General features: G+C 54.4%; 2 protein-coding genes across 4 annotated transcripts; both read right to left on the bottom strand.

Moving 5' to 3' along the window:
• Positions 1–925: 925 nt before the first annotated feature.
• FAM98C (family with sequence similarity 98 member C) lies at positions 926–5,025 on the bottom strand. 3 transcript variants are annotated; one of them, XM_043895134.1, is made up of 8 exons: positions 4,899–5,025; positions 4,644–4,792; positions 4,431–4,568; positions 3,768–3,973; positions 3,453–3,530; positions 3,244–3,360; positions 2,537–2,704; positions 926–1,261 (listed from the first exon to the last, which is right to left on the bottom strand). In XM_043895134.1, exons 1-8 carry the CDS (start codon positions 4,961–4,963, stop codon positions 1,118–1,120), a joined length of 1,065 nt encoding a protein of 354 aa, XP_043751069.1. In that variant the 5' UTR covers positions 4,964–5,025; the 3' UTR covers positions 926–1,117. The 3 variants fall into 3 exon arrangements, with proteins under 3 accessions (XP_043751069.1, XP_043751079.1, XP_043751087.1); XM_043895144.1 differs by having other exon boundaries at positions 4,431–4,565; XM_043895152.1 differs by lacking the exon at positions 3,244–3,360.
• A 3,080-nt stretch (positions 5,026–8,105) lies between these two features.
• On the bottom strand, positions 8,106–18,049 carry SPRED3 (sprouty related EVH1 domain containing 3). The gene is given in 7 exon segments (XM_043895105.1): positions 8,106–11,635; positions 12,331–12,474; positions 14,878–14,954; positions 15,060–15,228; positions 16,346–16,402; positions 16,404–16,527; positions 16,738–18,049. Coding segments are annotated over 7 exon segments (1,305 nt in total). The 5' UTR covers positions 16,806–18,049; the 3' UTR covers positions 8,106–10,969.
• Positions 18,050–18,193: the final 144 nt, after the last annotated feature.

Raw genomic sequence — 18,193 nt, 5'->3', positions numbered from 1 at the left:
GAAACAGGCTCAGCGAGGTCAAACTGCTCACCAATGCAGACAGAACTCCTGAATGTTAAGAGTCAGCACTCACACCCAGCTTGTCCACCTCTCACATGGGAGCTACTGACCAATATGCTGCACTGATGTCAGCATGGGTCAGGAGCAGGAGGGGACAGCGGGTAGAGTTCCAAACTCTGAGGTGGGAGAGAAGGCCAGAGAAAGGGTAGAACAGGGAGGGAGCCTCTGAAACCTAAGTCAGATCAAATCCCTCCTCTGCTTAGAGCCCTCTGGTGGCTCCATCTCACTCAGGAAAACCAGAGTTCTCACTGTCCCCACCCCACATGGTCTGCCCCTGTCACCTCTCCAGCCTCCCCTCCCAGCACTCACCCCTCACTCATCCTGCTTCAGCTACACTGGCCCCAGTGGTCCCTGATCATGCCCAAAACTACTCCTACCTCAGGACCTTTGCACAGGACACTCCCTCTGCCAGGAGGGGGTCCACGTGGCTCCCTCTCTGGGGTTTAGGTCAAGTATCACCTTCTTAGTGAGGCCTCCCCGGATCACACAAAGCTGCAATCCCCCCATAGTCCCCCAATCCTGCCTTCCTGCTTTATTTCTCTCTAAAGCCCTTTCCTCCTCTGACAAACTAAACTTTCTTGCCTGCCCTTCCTCACCAGAAAGGTAACTCCAGGAGACCAGGGAGTTTTATTATCTGTATCCCCAGTGCCTAGAACAGGGCTGGCACACAGTGGTTACTGACAGATATTTGTCCAATGCCTGCCTGTCTCCTGCCCCATGCCCACAGGAGCAAAGGTTGTTGAAGAGAATGGGACTTGAAGGGTCAGAGCAGCAGGGGCCTGTTCAGACCCAGGGGACAGAGACCTCCAATCACCTCAAACCTGAGCACCCCTGACCTGGCCCCCACAGAGACAGGTCCTAGGGCTGCCATAAATTAGATTTATTTTCCAGAGAACACGGTCCTTGGTGTTGAATGGCAGATGCAGGGAGGACTTTTGGGGCCTCAGGAACAGGGAACATGGGGCTGGGATGCCAGGTGCCAAGAGAAACCCTCAGAGTGACTCCTTGGAGATTAGCATCACATGAAGGAACCTTCTCCGCAATCATCAGTCCCCCTTTACTTCTTCTTCTTCTTGCGGCCCCAGCACTGGCGGCCTGCCTTCCGCCCGCCTCCGTCCTCTCTTCTGCTCTGCCAGCTGGGCATGGGAGCCTCCAGCTCATTTGGGCGGCCCCCCCGGTCTGGAACACTGCCCATAAGCACCTGAGAGATGATTAGATTTGAGTTTCAGAGAAGAAAAATATCTTGGACAAGGGGACCAGAGACCCAAGAGAACAGCAGGAAGGGAAGGGCAGATTTTGGGACTTCCCTGGTAGTCCAGTAGTTAAGACTCCACACTCCCAATGAAGGGGGCACAGGTTTGACCCCTGGTTGGAGAACCAAGATCCTGCATGCTGCATGGTACAGTGGTGGGGGCTGCATGGTGGGAGATACAGTCCTGGAGCTTTCAGTCAAGGGGCCTCAGCAAAAGGGGAATAAAGGGGAGGGTGATGATAAGAGGTCCACATCCCCAGCAATATGAATGAGGGCACTTCAGCTTTTGTCTGTTTCATATTTGGGCTTTGTATAACATTTCCAGCAAATCAGTGTTTTGGTTTTTTTTCTTAACTTAAAATTTTGCTTCACTTTTTGCTGTGCTAGATTTTATGCCCTAAGAATCATATGTGTGCTCAGTCGTTTCAGTCAGGTCTGATTCTGTGATCCTGTGGACTGTAGCCCGCCAGGCTCCTCTGTCCATGGGATTCTCCAGGCAAGAATACTGGAGTGGGTTGCCATGCCTTCCTCCAGGAGATCGTCCTGACCCAGGAACTGAAACTGTGTCTCTTATGTCTCCTGCATTGGCAGGCAGGTTCTTTACCACTAGCGCCCGCTAGGAAGCCCAGATCATATAAGACTGTTTAAACAGAGAGATATGAGGCTAAATTTTAGCCTAATCATTTGAACAGAGGGTAGTTTTGCTTTTAAAAATGGTTAAGAGACTTCCCTGGTGGTCTAGTGGCTAAGACTCTGAACTCCCAGTCCAGGGGGCCCAGATTTGATCCCTGGTCAGGGAGCTAGATCCCACATGCTACAACTAAGACCCAGAGCAGCCAAATAAATAAATAAAATTTTAAAAAATAAATAAAAATGGTTAAAACCCAAAACAACAGACAGACTGAGGTGATGGGGAGGACTTTAAGCCAAAGCAGGAGAGGTGGGCAAGGACTCAGTAAACAGATGGACTTTGTTTTGAAGGCACTGGGGAGCCATAGAAGGGTTTTGAGCTGGGGAAGGACATGGTCAGATTTTTGAGTTGGAAAGTTCCTTCTAAATGCCATGTGGAGATAGAGTGGTGAGTCCAGAGGCCAGGAACCTAAGGAGAAGGCCAGAGCAGCAGCCCAGGCAGGAGAGGACAAGCTCGTCCAGGGCAGAGGCAGCTGAAAGGCCAGTTTGAAGGCCAAGGGTGTTTGGCGCCCTTCCCCATTCCCAGGTGCTCACCTTGTTGATGGCACAGCAAGTCCCCCGGCGGGCAGTCTTGCTAGTGGCTGGGACAAGGCGAGACAGATCAGCTCGGGCAGCCAGGACGTGTGCAATGGAGACATCTGATTCTGAGGTCAGAGCCTCTCGAATTGGGATCAGTACTGCCTTCATGGCCTCTCCTTGGGCCTACGAGTTAGTGGGAGAACATACCCATGAGCCCTCCCCAGATGGGACCTGTAATCTTGAAAGTATCTCTCTTCCCTTCTCAGGCCCACATCTTTTTTTTTTTTTTTTTAATATTTCATTATGATTTTTGTTTATCAAAGTATAGTTGACTTAGAATGTTATATGCTTCCTACATCTTTTATGTATGTTTTTTTGGGGAGGAGGCATGCCACGCAGCATGCAGCACCAGGGATCCTAGCTCCCCAACCAGGGATTGAACCCCTGCCCTCTGCAAGGGAAGCACAGAGTCTTAACCACTGAGCTGCCAGGGAAGGCCCTCACATCTTTTAATAAGGAGTACTGCTCTAAATACCCTCCCTGCTCAGACCAGGAAATTCTAGAATGCCCTGGGGACCCAGAGATTCCAGATCCCCAACCTCAGGATTCTAAACTGTCCTAGGTCTCAGAATCAGCAAGAGGGTCATATTCCTGGCCCTCCCTTCCTCCCCGCTGCAGTCGCAGCTCCCACAACTGCTCCCGCCTAGGTCTTCTGCCCACACCTCAGCCCGATCACTCCAGTGGAAAGCAGATGTGGTGAGGTCAAGGCGCTTGAGGAGGAGGCAACGGCGGCAGCCGTACTGATCCCGCAGGCTTTGGGACAGAGACGCCAACGCTTCCTGGGGGGAAAGGTCTCAGTCACGCCAGGGGTCGACCTCACTCTCACCTCTGGATGAGAACACCCTTCACTTAAAGCCATACACAACCTTACCCATCTGGGTGTGTCCAGTGGGTGGTTGAGGAGGGGCTGCAGGTACTCTGGGGGCAGGGAAGGCAGCAGCTCGGAGATCTGATGGGAGAAGGAGGAAGATAGAGTTAACTGCACAGAAATCGGATAGACTACTCTGTGAACCCCAGTTCCCTATGACCCTGAGGACTCCGGCCATAGAACCAAGAATGGCAGTCACAATTCTGCTGATGAAAACATCAGAGGGGGTGGCACTCCTCCTGGAGCCTCTTTTGGAGAGGGGGCTCTCCCCCTGCGAGGAAGGTGGGGTGACCCCGGTGTGGAGGGGACTCTGGCTACCTTGGCATGCAAATCCCGAAGCAGCTGACAGGCTAGGGTCCCCCGCGTGGGTCTGGGCAGCCCCAGGGCTTGGAGAGTAAGGATCAGTTCCTGGACCATGTCAGGTCCCTCCTTTGCCCCCTCCCCACAGAATGGCTCAGGGTTGGGATCCAGACGGGAGCGCAGGCGGAGGAGGCGGGTGGCCTGGACCTCGGAGCAGAGAAAGCCTAAAAGTAGGGGAAAGGAGCAGTGCAATCAAGGAGGGCCACCACCCCACCTACCCGGGTCGAAAAGTTCAAGCGGCTTCGAAACTTCCCGCCTCCTAGTTGCACCCATCTAGAGCCCGGACTCCACCACCAGGATAAGCTCTCCCCACTTCGAGACCTAGCTCCTTCTGCAGAATTCAAACCCTGCCCACTTCGGAACCACCCTGTCAGACTCCGTTACCCAATTTACCTGAGCTTCGAGAACCTCCTTCAGAATCCTAACCCCGCCCACCTCAGAGCCCTTAGCCCGCCCCAGTGTTCTACTCCACCCGCCTCCCACCCGCTCGAACGCCTCAAAGTTTTGAGCATGCCCCCTGGGGACTGGGGGAATCCTGGTTCCACCTCAACGTGCGGAGCCCGCCCCGCTAGAGGCTGTAGCCTCGCCCACTTCCGCATCCCGGCCCGCCCCCCAGCTCACGCAGCAGGCGCAAGCGCGCGTTGGGTTCCCGCAGTGAGGCCGCGCAGTCCCCGCCGCAGAGCTCGCGGTCCGGGCAGTGCAACTCCCGCAACAGGCCGGCCAACTGCCGCAGGAATTCCTCCTCAGCGCCGGGACCTACTGGAGGCGGGAGATGGTCAGGGCGTGGCGGCGGCACCCAAGGCTCCAAACCTCCCGACCTCCCTCCATGCGTACCGTCGCCGGCGCTCAACGCCTCCGTGCCCTCCTCTCGCTCCCGCTCCAGGGCACCCAGAGTCGCCAGCTCCGCCGCCAGCCGCGCGCACAGCGCCCTGAATTCTGGGCACGATGTGCCCGGCGACGCCGACCCCGGGCAACCCTCATACCTGCGGCGCCGCCGAAAGAGCGGGAGGGTATGGGAGAGGTTAGTAGGAATTTCTGAGGGAAGACCTGACCCTTCCTGCACCCCCAGCCACACCCGGTTCCCCTTACCCCAGGGCCAGCAGGTCCCGGGCCACTGCGGCCCACTCCTGCTCCTCGGCCTCCGCCCCCTCCATGCGAGTGTCGCCTCTTCGTCAGGCGCGCGCCCCCTGCCGGTCGGTGGGAGGCTCCGCCCCAGGAGCGGCGTGCGCGCGGCCCCTATAACTGACCAATCAGCCTCTTCTCGCTAAGGGCTTTCGTCATTCCAATTGGTGTAGAAGGAGGTAGAACACGCCCCCAGGCTCACCGCCTTAGCCTAATACTAGAGCTCGTCCCTTCGGGTAACCAGTCAGGGCGCTGGAAAACCCACCTGGCTTTGTAAAAATCCACAGCAGGCGTTTTGGATCCCGGCTGTCGCGACAGACCAGCGGTGTCGCTCCTGCTGCGACATAGAAGCAGCTTTTCCTCCGACTCCCTCAAATGCCCTCTGCTCTTAAAGCATCCCATACCAAATATTGTTCTCCCAACTCCGCTCTAAGTCCAGAAACCCGTTTCCTCCTTTCCTATTTAGAGCTGGAATTCTCTCAGGGACCAGGAATCCCAGTTACTCACACACACAGCCGAGTTAGTCTTCATCAATCACAGTGCGCCCATCGATCACAGTATGCACCTTCACCCCTCTGCCTCACTAAGCCTTTCAGAGAGGGAGCAAGGGCAATATACCATGGTGATTAAGAGACTGCACTGTACCAGTGCAATTTGGTCCGCAGGCAAAGGTTAGGTATTTGATTCCACCATTCACCGTCGTTGTGTTCCTGCTAAGTTGCTTGACATCTGTGTAATAAGTGTAATAACGCTTATCTCTTACAGTTGTTTGTGAGGATTAGTCCTGTATGTAAGTGCTTAGCAGACATCTAAGGGGTACTCAATTAAAAATGACTAACAGAGAGACTTCCCTGGCTGTCCAGTGGTTAAGCCTCCGCCCTTCTACTGGAGGGAACACTTGTCCAATCTGATTTGGGAACTAAGATATCGTATGCCACCTAGTGCATTTCGTGTGTGGTACTAGGCTATTTTATCTCCATTTTATGGAAGAGAAAACTGAGGTGCAGAAAGGATGAATCACTGAGTTGCATGGAGGTGCCATGACTCAGATTCAGATCTGATTCCAAAGTCCATGCTTTTAACCACTTAACCTATTTCTATTGTTATTACTGCTCTTGCTTTTGTAGCTGTTGTTCATATTATTTTTCCAGGTTTACTCTCTTCCCAACTCTGTCCTGATTTCCAGTAGTTTCTAGATAGTTCTACTGGGAGTGAGAATAGACTGGAAGTAGAGACTCTGAGGACAAAAAGAGCCAGAACCTGATTTGGGGAGCTGCTAAGTCACTTCAGTCATGTCCGACTCTATGCAACCCCATAGACATCAGCCCACCAGGCTCCCCTGTCCCTGGGATTCTCCAGGCAAGAACACTGGAGTGGGTTGCCACTTCCTTCTCCAATGTGTGAAAGTGAAAAGTGAAAGTGAAGTCGCTCAGTCGTGTCCAACTCCTAGGGACCCCATGGACCGCAGCCTACCAGGCTCCTCTGTCCATGGGATTTTCCAGGCAAGAGTACTGGAGTGGAGTGCCATCGCCTTCTCCGCTTAGGGGGAGAGTCTGCCCTTAATTTGGTTCCTCCATAGTCCTGTCTACTCCATGGCTGAGTACTGGGTCAGGGGGCAGCAGTTGTTGACCTTAATAAAATATTAAAAATTGTTCAGACCAAAGCCATGGAGTCATAACCTTGACTCTTCTTTTTATGGTGTACTCCTTATCTAAATTGAGCTTCCCTGGTGCTTTAGATGGTAAAGAATCTGCCTGCAATTTGGGAGACCTGGGCTTGATCCCTGGGTCGGGAAGATCCCCTGGAGAAGGGAATGGCAACCCACTCCAGTATTCTTGCCTGGGAAATCCCATGGACAGAGGAGCCTGGTGGGCTACGATCTATTGGGTCACAAAGAATTAGACACAACTCAGTGACTAAACAACCACCACCTCTTAGGATAAAGAAGGCAGGATAATGACTTTACAACTAAGCAGCTAAGACTTTCACTTTCATATCTAAATTGAACTTGACTTCAAAACAGATCCACTATCTTCCCCACTTCTCCTGGCCTGCACTCCTCTCACCCTCGTCCTGTGCACCACTGTCTCCCCCTGGACCATCCTAGCAGCCTCCTCCCTGTCTTCAAGCCTCCCCCCACCCACCAGCCCACCAGGATCTGTCCCCACAGGCAGCCAAAGGGAACTTGTGAATAACTGAGTCAGGTCACATCTGCTGTGACATAGAAGCTCCAAGCTCCCATGCTTGGAGACTCCTATAGCTTCATGTCACTCAGGGTGAACAGCAAAGTCCATGCAATGGCTTGCAAGGTCCCAGAGATCTTCCCTGTCACCTTTTCCCCTTCTTTCACCTTTCTATCTCCTAAGCACCCTCCTGTTCTTGCTCCTCCCCTCTCCAGCTCCCTTGACGTCCCTCAGACTTACCAGACATGCTCCTCACTCATGGCCTTGCACAACTGTCCTTTTTACCTGAAATGCTCTTCCTACAGATAGCCCCAGGACTCCCTCACCTTCAGGGCTATATTTAAATGCCATCCTCCTCCATGGGGCCTCCCTGACCACCATGGCAATAACTGTCTGTATCCCCCATCTTCACTTTTTCTACATAGGATATATCATTTCTTAGTGGTAAAGAACCCACCTGCCTATGCAGGAGACATAAGAAACATGGGTTCGATCCCTGGGTTGGGAAGATCCCCTGGAGAAGATCATGGTAACCCACTCCAGTATTCTTGCCTGGAGAATTCCATGGACAGAGGAGCCTGATGGTCTACAGTCCATAGGGTCACAAAGAGTCAAAGAGTTGGACGTGACTGAAGCAACTCAGCATGCATGCATATATCATTTCTAACATGTTACCTCCTTCACTATATGTTATCTCCTCCACTAACATGTTATCTCCTTCACATGTTGTCTCCTTCACTATAAAGTTCATAAGTTCCTTGTGGGAATGAATTTTTCTGTTCACTGTTTTATCCCCAGCACCTAGAACAGGGCTTGGTATATAACAAGTGTTCAGTAAATGTACTTGTGGAATGATTGGATGTATAAAATTCAGCCCGAGGGTCTGCTTGGGACTAAAGGATGAGAAGGGGAAAAGAGGATTTGTCTGGTCTGGTGGCTCAGGAAGATGAGCGGATGGGGTGCATCAATGCAAATAAAGAACACAGGCTGAGACTTTGTCACAGACATTTCTTGGAGCCGATATCTCATGCCCCCTCCCCCGATGACAAGGCTGGTCTTCGGCCCCCATCCTCCCCCACTACTTCAGCCTGCACTGATAACAATATTGAGGTCACAGACTGGCTTAGAATCAAGATCAGGAAGATAAATGTCGAGGTGCCTCCCCCAAGCCTGGGGGCCAAGCATCCAATCTGAGGGGCAAGCAGCTGGGAAATTGGGCCTGGGGGCTCCAGGGTTTGAGGTCTTCCTGGCTCCCAGGGTCATCCCTCCATGCACCCCTGATTTAGGGGTGATGAAGAGTAATCATGGATCAGAGGTGGGTATTAGCAGGGAGCAGGACTGGGAGACCTGGGAGAGGCGGTGCTGGGAGGTGGGAGCCAGGGAACCTTCCCCCAGCCCCCACCACTTCGTCCACAGATCCCACAGCACCTTACAGCACTCTGGTCCCCCGTCCCACCCCTCCCCAAAACGAGGTAGGTTAAGAATGGAGCTTCCCCCCGCCCACCACGGAAGGGAGGAGACCGAGGCACAGAGAGGGGGATGGGGACCCAGGCTGCCCCAGCCCCCCGTCCCTCTGCCCTCAGCTCTGGTGGGTCTGACACTGATGAGAGCTGGGCAGAGTGGGGGTGGGAGGGACACCCCTCTTTTCTCTCACCCATCCCAGGGTCTGGTTGAGAGAGCTGAATCTCACAGGTTCCGGATGTAATAAATAGTTAATTTAAAGGAAGTGACAGGAGGATCCATCCCTCTGGCCCCCTTGACCTATCCCTTGAACCCCCACAAGGCCATCCAGGTCTGGGTAATGAGGAAAGGTAAGTGCACACTTCAAGATGCCTAGGACCAGATGTAGGTCCCAAGCCCATACAACATTGAGATTGTGTTGCTCCAAGACCGTGATCTCCCCCATGCAGGCTGTCAGATCCATGGTACACTAGAAGTCCCATTCCACTGAAGAGAAAGAGATCTTGGAATCCCCTTTCCCCAGAAGAGGAGTCTCAGAAGGCCATGAACCAGGCTTTCAAACTTTCCCAAACAACCCCCAACTCTGAGATGGAAGTGAAGGGGTTAACAGAGGGGCAGCACATGAAAGGCTTGGACTAAGGCTAGGACTCAAGGTTGGGCTTGGGAGAGAGTTTGCAAGGCTGGGAAGTGTGTGGGTGTGGGTGTGTGTAGGTGTGAGTGTGCACCCATGGGCATTTGTGCCAATAGAGCCATATCTAGTTGCCTTTGTGCAACTTACACAAATGCACACCTTCCTCTGAGGGCACAGCATGGCCAGCCCTGCTCACAGCCTTGGCTGTGAGGCCTTGTTTAGTGAACAGCCTGCACACTCATCTATGGCAAAGCTAGGTCCTAGATATGGGAGCAGGGGAGATCTTGGTTGGTCCTGGAATCCAGGAACATTAGCTCAAAATGTTTTTTTTTTCCCCCTTTAGGGTTAAAGGGATAGTTCTGTATGATACTGAGAGCTTGGGCCGGGGCCCTTGGGACTAGAATTCTGAGAGTCTGGGACCTTGGGGTTTCAGGGGTCTGTGAACGGCAAGATTCAATAGGCAGCAGGTCTCAGGAGATGCACAAGCTGGGCCTGGGAAATATCAGGCTAGAGAGGTTGGAATCCAAAAAAATCTGGGATCTGAAGGTGTGAAAGTCCCAGGGCACCTCAGATTTGTCTCTGGCATGGAGGGACCAAGGTCTTGGGTCAGGGACAATCCCAATACTGTGTAGGCTTGAGTTCTGAATTTGGAGGGTCAGTGGCACCTTAGGGTCTTGGATTGAGTGTTCCTAAAGCACTCTGGAGCCACTCAGGGGCAAAGGGTCAGAGGTCTGAGTTGCTATGAATGTCCCATCTTCTGGGAACTGGGCTCCTAGCCTTTTGGGGACTGGGAATATGTGGGTACAAAGAAGCTGAAGATTCCAGGATGATCTGGGGCTTGAAATCCGAGTCCGAGGAGGTTTGGAAGAAGGGTATCTGAGGGGTTGGGACCCATGTCTTAGACCCTGAGGTACTGGTGGCCTTCAATCCTACATCAGTCCTACATATATAGGACTTCAGAGTTCTATATATGGAATTGAAAATTCCTGGGAACACCAGCTTGGGATGGGTGGGTCTACAGAGGTCTTTGATCCTTGGCTCACAGCATCTCGGAGTCTGAATTCTGAATCTTGGGCCATGTGCACATGGGAAGGAGGGCTCTGAGGTGGATCTCCCAAGTCATTTGGGTGAGAGAACAGCCGTTTGAGCACATCCAAGGACTCAGGGCATCTTAAGAGGATTTGGTGTCTAAGAAGTCCTGGGGCTACAAGAACATCTTAGATACAGGTGCCCCAGGTTTTAGGTGCATTCAAGAATCATTGGGGGGTGATTCCAGGTACTATGATTTAAGATCTGGGAGTAACTGTATACAGGTAGGGTCAGGTTCTGGCCACTCCTAATTATGAGGCTGTAATCTGATGGTTCGTGGTGCCAGGCATGAGGGGGTTCTAGGTTGGTAATTTGAACAGGGAGTCAGGATGAGCCCTGCTCTCAGGGATCCGTGTGCTCCCTGCCTGCCTGGGGTGAAGGGTCTGGGGATCCCTGGAATCTCCTTAGTCTAGGTCGGGGTGGGGGTGGAGAATGGGAAAGCCAGAACTCAGGGTCCCTGGAACCTCTTGGACAGACATCCCAATGAAGCTGGTTCTGGGGTCTCTCCGTCCTACATTTGGGGTCCAGGTTCCAGGTCTGGGGTCTCTCAATCCAAACTCAAGCTCCAAGTTCCGGGTGTGCCTAGGTTTGGGACTGGGGTCCGAACGGAGTCCGGGGTCCTGGACCCTCAATTTTGGGTCCTCGGTCTGGCTACCGGACCCATCAGGCCGTCCTCACCGCGCAGCCTCTTCGTGGCGACCTCCGCAGCCCGCGCAGCCGCACCGCGCCGCGACCCAGTGGCACGCACGCAGGGGTGCGTAGCAGCAGAGGCAGGGTACGGCGAGCGAGAGCGCGGCCAGCGCGGCCCAGCGCGCGGCGGGGCGCGGGTGGCCCGGCTCGCAGGCGCACGGGTCCGAGAAGTCGCCCTCGGCATCCGACAGGCAGTGGTAGAGCAAACTCTCGGCGCACCACAGGCAGCTGAGACGGCGCACAAGCAGGCGACCCGGGTCCGGGGCCTCGGCGCAGCGGCCGCCACGACCATCAGCGCGACGGCGGAAGAGCGCACGGCAATGCACGCAGCGCGCCGCCTCCTCCGCCTCCGGGGAGGCCTTGGCTGGCGCAGGGGCCGGGCCGGGGCCTGGGGGTGGGCGAGCCGGGGGTGCTGGAGGCGCAGCCTCGGTGAGAGGGGCGGGTAGGACTGCGGGGGGCCCTAGGGCTGCGCCCCTCAAAGTGCCGGTCTTGGCGAAGCGCACGACGCAGGTGGACAGGGCGAGGGGCGCGGGGGGCCCCGCGCGCCGGTAATCCTCATAGCCGCGGCCGCCCCAGCCCGGGCCCCCGGCCCCAGCCAGGGGCTCTGAAGGCTCCGGAATCCCCGTGAACGGTAGGAGCGGAGGGTAGCTCTGCGGGACCAAGATACAGGAGAACAGGTTAACGGGCTCTGTGATCCCCCACATGCCTCCACAATCCATCCCGGCCTTAGAAGACCCGAGAATCCAAAGACCCAGCCACAGGCCTCATTTATCTTAGCATCCTGTACTGGGATCCTGATTGCCTGGGGTCCCGAACTTCTAAGTCCTCAGCCCACTCCACTCCCAGGGACAGACAGAAGACTTCAGGCACAAGCCCAAACTTTAAGGACCCAGTGGGCCAGGCTCTCAGACCTGTCCTCTCTCAAGATCCAGGATTCCTGTACCCAGCCCTTCTCAGATTCAAGAGTCCTGGACCCCGTCCATCTTCTCCTTCTGCAGGAGTCTGGTCACCAGGTCCCTTTTACCCCTCGGATATTGAATCTCACTCCTCGTCAGTTAAGTACTGAAGAACTCCTTCCATGAGTACCACCAACCCCCTAATATATATTCCTTGTCCAAGTCGTCCCCTAAACCCCTCTGGAATTCAGAGCATTCCAATCTCCAAGAGCGCAGGAGACGCGCAGGAAGCCCTCACTCAACCTTCCCAGAAACCCAGGCCTAAGCTCCCTCGCCACAAGACAGGTCAGCCATCCCTTAGAATCTGTGGTTTCTTGCCCCTTTGCGGCCTCAGCTCCCGCCCACTTCGGGACCCCGGCGCCCCGGCCCCCTTTCCCCGGGAGCCGCACCTGAGCTGACGAGTGGCGGCGCTGGGGGGGCGTGGCCGGCCCGAAGCCGGAAGCTGACTCCACCGTGACGATGGGGGCCGCTGCTGCGCTGGGAGGCGTCTCCTGGTGGCTGTGACTGGAGGAGGAGTCGCTGTCCACGTGGGACTGGGGGAGATTGGCGGCCTCAGAGCCGGGACCTCTGGCACAGCCGATGCCCTTATATAGACCCCCTCCCATTGCGAGCGAGGGCTCTGTGGCCAGACAGGCCTGGGTTCAAGCCCGGCAATGCCACTGACTGCTTGTGTGACCTCCGGCAAGTGAGCTCAGCTCTTTGAGCCTCAGTTTCCTCCTCTGTAAAATGGGGATCATAATATTGTCTATTCATAAGGATGTGGTTAGGACCCACTGTAAAGGGCATAAACATGCCTGAAGTACAGGAAGAGCTGGAAATGGTTATGGTTATTGGACTTCCTCTTCTTATCTGCTCAGCTCACCAACCTACAGAACATCAAATCATTCTCCCTTCTCAGAACCCCTGTCCCTTGGTCATCAGCTGCCTTCCTGCCTCCTGCCTACCACCACACCTTTAGTGGGGTAGTTCCACCCACCTAGAATGTCTTCCTTCCCGTCCAAACCAAGCTCTGTCCTTTACAGGCTGAAACATCACTTCTCAGACCCTCCATTCCTTTCTGTGACTTGAGAATCATTCCTACCTCAACAGATTACTATCCTCAATAAACATTCATTGAGCACCCATGACTTGCCAGGCTCGCAAAGGCCATTGGGAGGATATGAGATGGAGCACAGAGAGCACAGCATCTTTCCTGAGAAAGCACTCAATAAATGGGATCTGTCTGTGTGACTTTTGTAGACCCCTCTTCATCTCCCATTATACTGGGAAGCCCCCCTTTCTGCCCAGGGAACCAGGTTTGTTCCTCCACGTGTTCTTGAGACATTCCCACTGTTCCCAGCAAGGGCCAAATCGAATCCGACATTATGTGCATTTATTCAGTCAATCAATTTATTCAACACATATTTACTGAACACTTAACTGTCTACCAGGCACTGTTTTAAGCATTGAAGATGCAGCAAGAAAGCAACAAAAGATCGTTGCCCTCCTGGAGCAGACATTCTAGCATGGGAGATGGATAGTAAAGTCATAGATAAGAAAATGGTCTATTGGAAGAGGAAATAAAACTGTCTTAGAAGATGGGGGAAAGAACAAGATAAGGAGCATGAGGAGACTGCAGGTTAAACAGGTTACTCAGGGAGGGCCTCAGGGCTTCCCTGATGGCTCAGTGGTAAAGAATGCACCTGCCAATGTAGGAGACTGGGTTTGATCCCTGGGTTGGGAAGATCCCCTGGAGGAGGAAATAGCAACCCACTCCAGTATTCTTGCCTGGAAATCCCATGGACAGAAGAACCTGGCGGGCTACAGTCCATGGGTTTGCAAAGAGTCAGATGCAACTTAGCAACTGAATAACAACAGGGAGGGCCTCATTGAGGAGGAGACTACGTGTGTAAAGCCCTGAAGGAAATAAGAGAATAAGCCATGTGGAAATTTGGGAATGTTCCAAGACAAGAGGACCAGCCAGTGCAAAAGCCCTGAGACAGGAATCTGTCTTCCCTTTTGGCATAACAGTGAGAAGGCCAATGTGGCTGAAGCCTAGTGACCATGAGGGAGAGTAATAGGGGGCCAGCTGGTGTGGGGTCTTATGTGCCTCTGTGAGGACTTTGTTCTTTACCAGGAGTGAGATGGAGCCCTGGTAGGGCTCTAAGTGGAGAATATCCGTAATCAGACTTAGATGTCAATAGGGTCCCTCTGGCTGTGTGGGGGAAAGGAGATGGAGGAGGGGGGCAGTTGATGGTGAGCAGCTGATGAGATGGTCCAGTTGGGAGATGAGGTTGAATAGTCACCAGGTTGGAGGCACAGTCTGATCATTTTGAAAGTACAGCCAGGGAATTCCCTGGAGGTCCCAGTGGTTAGGACTTAGTGCTTTCACTGACGGGCCCAAGTTCCATCCCTGGTTGGGGAACTAAGATCCTGTGTGCTGTGAGGTGAGGCCAAATTTTTTAAAAAAGAAAGTGGAGCCAATATGTGCTGACAGACTAGATGAGGAGGCATTAAAAAAGGAAAGGAGTCAAGGATGACTCCAAGATTTGTATCTCAAGTAACTAGAAGGTTGGATTTCCCATTGATTTATTCATCTATTTACTTTTAATATTTATTCATTTTTATAGTATACCTTAAAAAAATTTTCTGCCTTTCCACCCTAGAATAGAAGCTCCATGAGGAAAGGGACTTTATTCTGTTCACTGATGTATCCCCAGTGCTTAAAACACTTCTTATGGAAGGTGTTCAATAAATACCCTTGGATGAATGGGTAAATCATGATAGAACAGAAAAACTAAAATCACTGGGATTGAAATTGACATTAATCGTTTTCGGCCCGAATTTGTGTCCCCAGCACGTGGCTTGGTTCCAGATACACAGTAGGTGCTCAAGAATGTTTGCAGAATAGAAATAGCCCCCTGCCCTCCCGGCAGCGTTGCACCCAGGAGACTCACCGTCAGAGGGCAGGGGGTCTCTGCAGTGTCCTGGGAAGGGGAGGAGGAAGAGGAGGAGGAAGAGGGGGTGATCGAGCCTGGGGTAGGGAGAGAGGCAGAGCAGTGAGTTCTCAGGACCAAGCTTCTCCCACCCCCCACTCACCCCAGCCCAGGCTCCAGCCCCTACCACATGCACCACTCACCTCGACCCAAAGCAGCCAGCGCTGCCAGCAGGCTCTTCTGAAACTCATCTGCCTCGGCCGGGCTCTGAAACGTCAGCCCAAACTTGCAGTCACCCAGGCTCCAGTGATGGAAGATGGGGTTCACCTTGTTGTAAACCAAGCCTGGCCTCAGGGTACACTCCAAGGTGATCTGAAGTGGGGGCAGGCAGGAAGGGTCCAGGTCAGACATTCCCTTCCTGCCAGAGCACCTCACAAATCTCATTTCCCCATCCTAGGTGCACCCTTGAACCCTGATCACACCCCAATATTGAGCACACCTCTGATACTCCAATATTTCCCCCCAAACCCTTGATCTCTACATTTTCCTAACACCTCCTTCCCTCTGATATCTCAGTAGGCATCCCAAATTTTATTGGATGCCTCAAAAAATGTTAAGCTCCTTCTGATAGGCAATATCGCCCATTTGGCTCAATTGTACTCCCCAAGCTTTACTGAACATCTCAAAATGTTATTGTTAATCCCCTTCTGATGCCCCAGGAATCTCCCCAAATACTACCCCCCAAATTTTTTTTTATCAAAATCCCACAGATTTCCCCTCAGATGCTGGTCAACACCCTAGATGTTATCCCATCTTCTTGCCCAACATCACTGTATTTTTTCCACACTATTTCAAATCCCCCTACACTGTTCCTTCCAACCCCTGCTCTGAACTGCAACCCTTACCCCAAGCCTTTTCAAACAATCCAAACCTTTCTACTACATCCCCAGCTGAAACGTCAACAGTCTCTTTCCATTTCATGCCAGACAGCCCAGAATATTCCTGCTGAACCCACAACAGGATGGTAAACCCTATGTGACACTTCCAGATGGTCCCCCCACCAAAGGCCTCCAAATACTTAGGGCAGAGGGGCAGGTGGTGTAAAATTCCCGTGGTGAGGATCTCTGAGCAAGATGGAGCCACGGGGAGGGTTCTGAGACGAGGAGGGATGTGATCTGAGTCAGGTGTTAGCCCAGCCCCAGTGGAACAGGCTGAGGTTGGGGGAGGGAGCAGGAGCAGGACAAGGAGACCAGTGAGCAGGCTGCTGTGGCCATCCAGTGGGCAGTGGCAGGGGACGGGACCTGTTTGACACCCCCAATAGTCCCCAAACTCCCCACTCTCATCCAGAGGACAGAGTCACTTCCAGCTCCATCCCACACCCGGACTTGATTTCAGCTGGGAGATGACCTGACCTCACCTCTGCATTCCCAGCCCCATCCCCCTACTTCCCCACACCCCCACCCCACCCCCACGCCCCAGGGTGGCTCACTTTCTGGTCCCGGAGGCGCTCCCCGTGGATGACGTAGTGCCCCTGGCGGGCCCCCCCCCTCGGGCCTGGCCCCTCGGACCCGACATACGCTCACCTGGCTGAGGCCCCCGCCCCCCACAGGCAGCCAGCCCCCACTGGAGTCATCTCGGGCCATCACCACGGCTCGGACCCGAACCATGTACCTGGAGGAGGTAGGGGGACAGGGACAACATGGTCAGTGAGCGTCATTCCTGCTCTCCTAGTCAGCGTTTCCCCAACCCTCACCTCCCCTCTTCATCCCTCACAGCCCGATCTACTGTCTCCTTAGTCACCCATACTCCCCTTACCTTCTACACCCACCTCTTTCCCCATGCCCACCTTCTGCCCATACCCGTCACCTCTCTTATGCCCACCTTCTTCCAGCATGGCTTCTTTCTTCCTCTTGCCATCTCTTTTCTCCCATGCCTACCTCCTTCTCCATATCTACCTTTTCTCTCCATACTCACCTTGCCTCCCTTTCCCCATCTTCCCCATCCTCACCCCCAAAGCTTCGCTCTTCCACTTCCCTTCCTCCTCCTGCTCATCCCCTATCAACCCTGTCTCCTTCTCCTCCCTCATCACGTACCCACAGCCCCACCCAACGTCCCCCTCACAGCTGGGTGCCTGCGCATATGTATTTTCTTATAGCCCATCAACTCAGCTCCAGTTCCCCCTACACTGCCTCCGCACCCTGCCACCCAGGCCACTGGCTGGGTGAGAAACCCAGGCTGTCTTCCTACCCGCCCCCCCCACCCCTTCCCGGATTTATGAATGAGACCGGATGCAAAGCTCACTGAGTCACCCAGCAACGGGAGATGGGCAGGGAGCAGGGAGAGAACCAGAAATGGCCAGAGACAGGCCGAAAGGGAGATGGAGGCAGAGGAAGCCAGAAACGGGCGATCGAGAGACATCCAGAGAGCATTTCATTCACAAAAATCAAGCCTGCTCCCTCAGGCCCCTGCCGAGGAAAGGCAAGGGGAAGAGATTGCCGGGTGAGGGGTTGGGAGAGGAACTGATCCCTCCTCCTTTCCCTCCCCGCCCTAGCATCCTTCAGAACCATCTTACCCCGCCCCCCAGCTCAGGGGACGTAGCCCTCCGCCCATAATCGGGATCAGCGTCCAACCCCTCACTACCACCTAGCGCAGGGACCTTGGAGCACCGGCCTTAGGGACCCCAGCAACGAGCTCTAGCCCCTTCCCCCACCAGCAGGCTGCCGGGTTTCCCCAGTCCTTCGGGAGGGGAGGGGGAGGCTGCAGCGCCCCCAGCCCCCTTTTCTCAATGGGATGGGATTTTGTGAATGAGCAGTCACGTGACGCTGCTTCCTTTGTCCGCCCGCCTCCCCCGACAACAGGTGAAGCAGAGAAAGAGGGCAGGGGTCCTCTCCAGGGCCTACTGGGATGGGACGCCGGGATTTCTGGATGCCCTACGCTCCTCACACAGCTGTTCCCCGGCGGGGGAGTGGTCCCCTGAGTTCCTCAATGGTGAGGGTCCAGTACGGAATTTTATGAATGGGGAGTCCTCGGAGGAAGTCCAGGCCCCCTAAATGGTGACCGATACCCCAAATGGCTGCCGCGCAGTTCAGGGGGCCCCACCTCCTTTTCCTTCCAGCTAGGGTCTGGGGGGCGCCCCGGTGGGCAGGAGGCGCAGCGCGGTCCTGGCCGCCCCCTCATCGTGACAGGCGGTCTGTCAGCCCCCGCCCCCTCGCCCCACTCGGCACCTGCCTGGGAGGCTCCGGCCGGGCTCCGAGCGGTGGCGACGTGGCCTCCTCCTCCTCCTCTTCCTCCTGTTAGCTCCGGCTCCCTCGCTGACTCCGGCGGCGCTAGAGACGGG

The sequence above is a fragment of the Cervus elaphus genome, chromosome 4, assembly GCF_910594005.1.
Source record: "Cervus elaphus chromosome 4, mCerEla1.1, whole genome shotgun sequence".
Lineage (NCBI taxonomy): Eukaryota > Metazoa > Chordata > Mammalia > Artiodactyla > Cervidae > Cervus > Cervus elaphus.
Note: the sequence above shows the minus strand (reverse complement) of the source record. Positions and strands in the feature narration are given on the sequence as shown.

Coding starts and splice junctions, on each gene's coding strand:
- FAM98C (XM_043895134.1), bottom strand. CDS start 4,963: ATGGAGGGGGCGGAGGCCGAGGAGCAGGAGTGGGCCGCAGTGGCCCGG. Junction 4,793..4,898: donor CGGGACCTGCTGGCCCTGGG/GTAAGGGGAACC, acceptor GCGGCGCCGCAG/GTATGAGGGTTGCCCGGGGT. Junction 3,974..4,430: donor CGCGCGCTTGCGCCTGCTGC/GTGAGCTGGGGG, acceptor CCCTACTTTTAG/GCTTTCTCTGCTCCGAGGTC.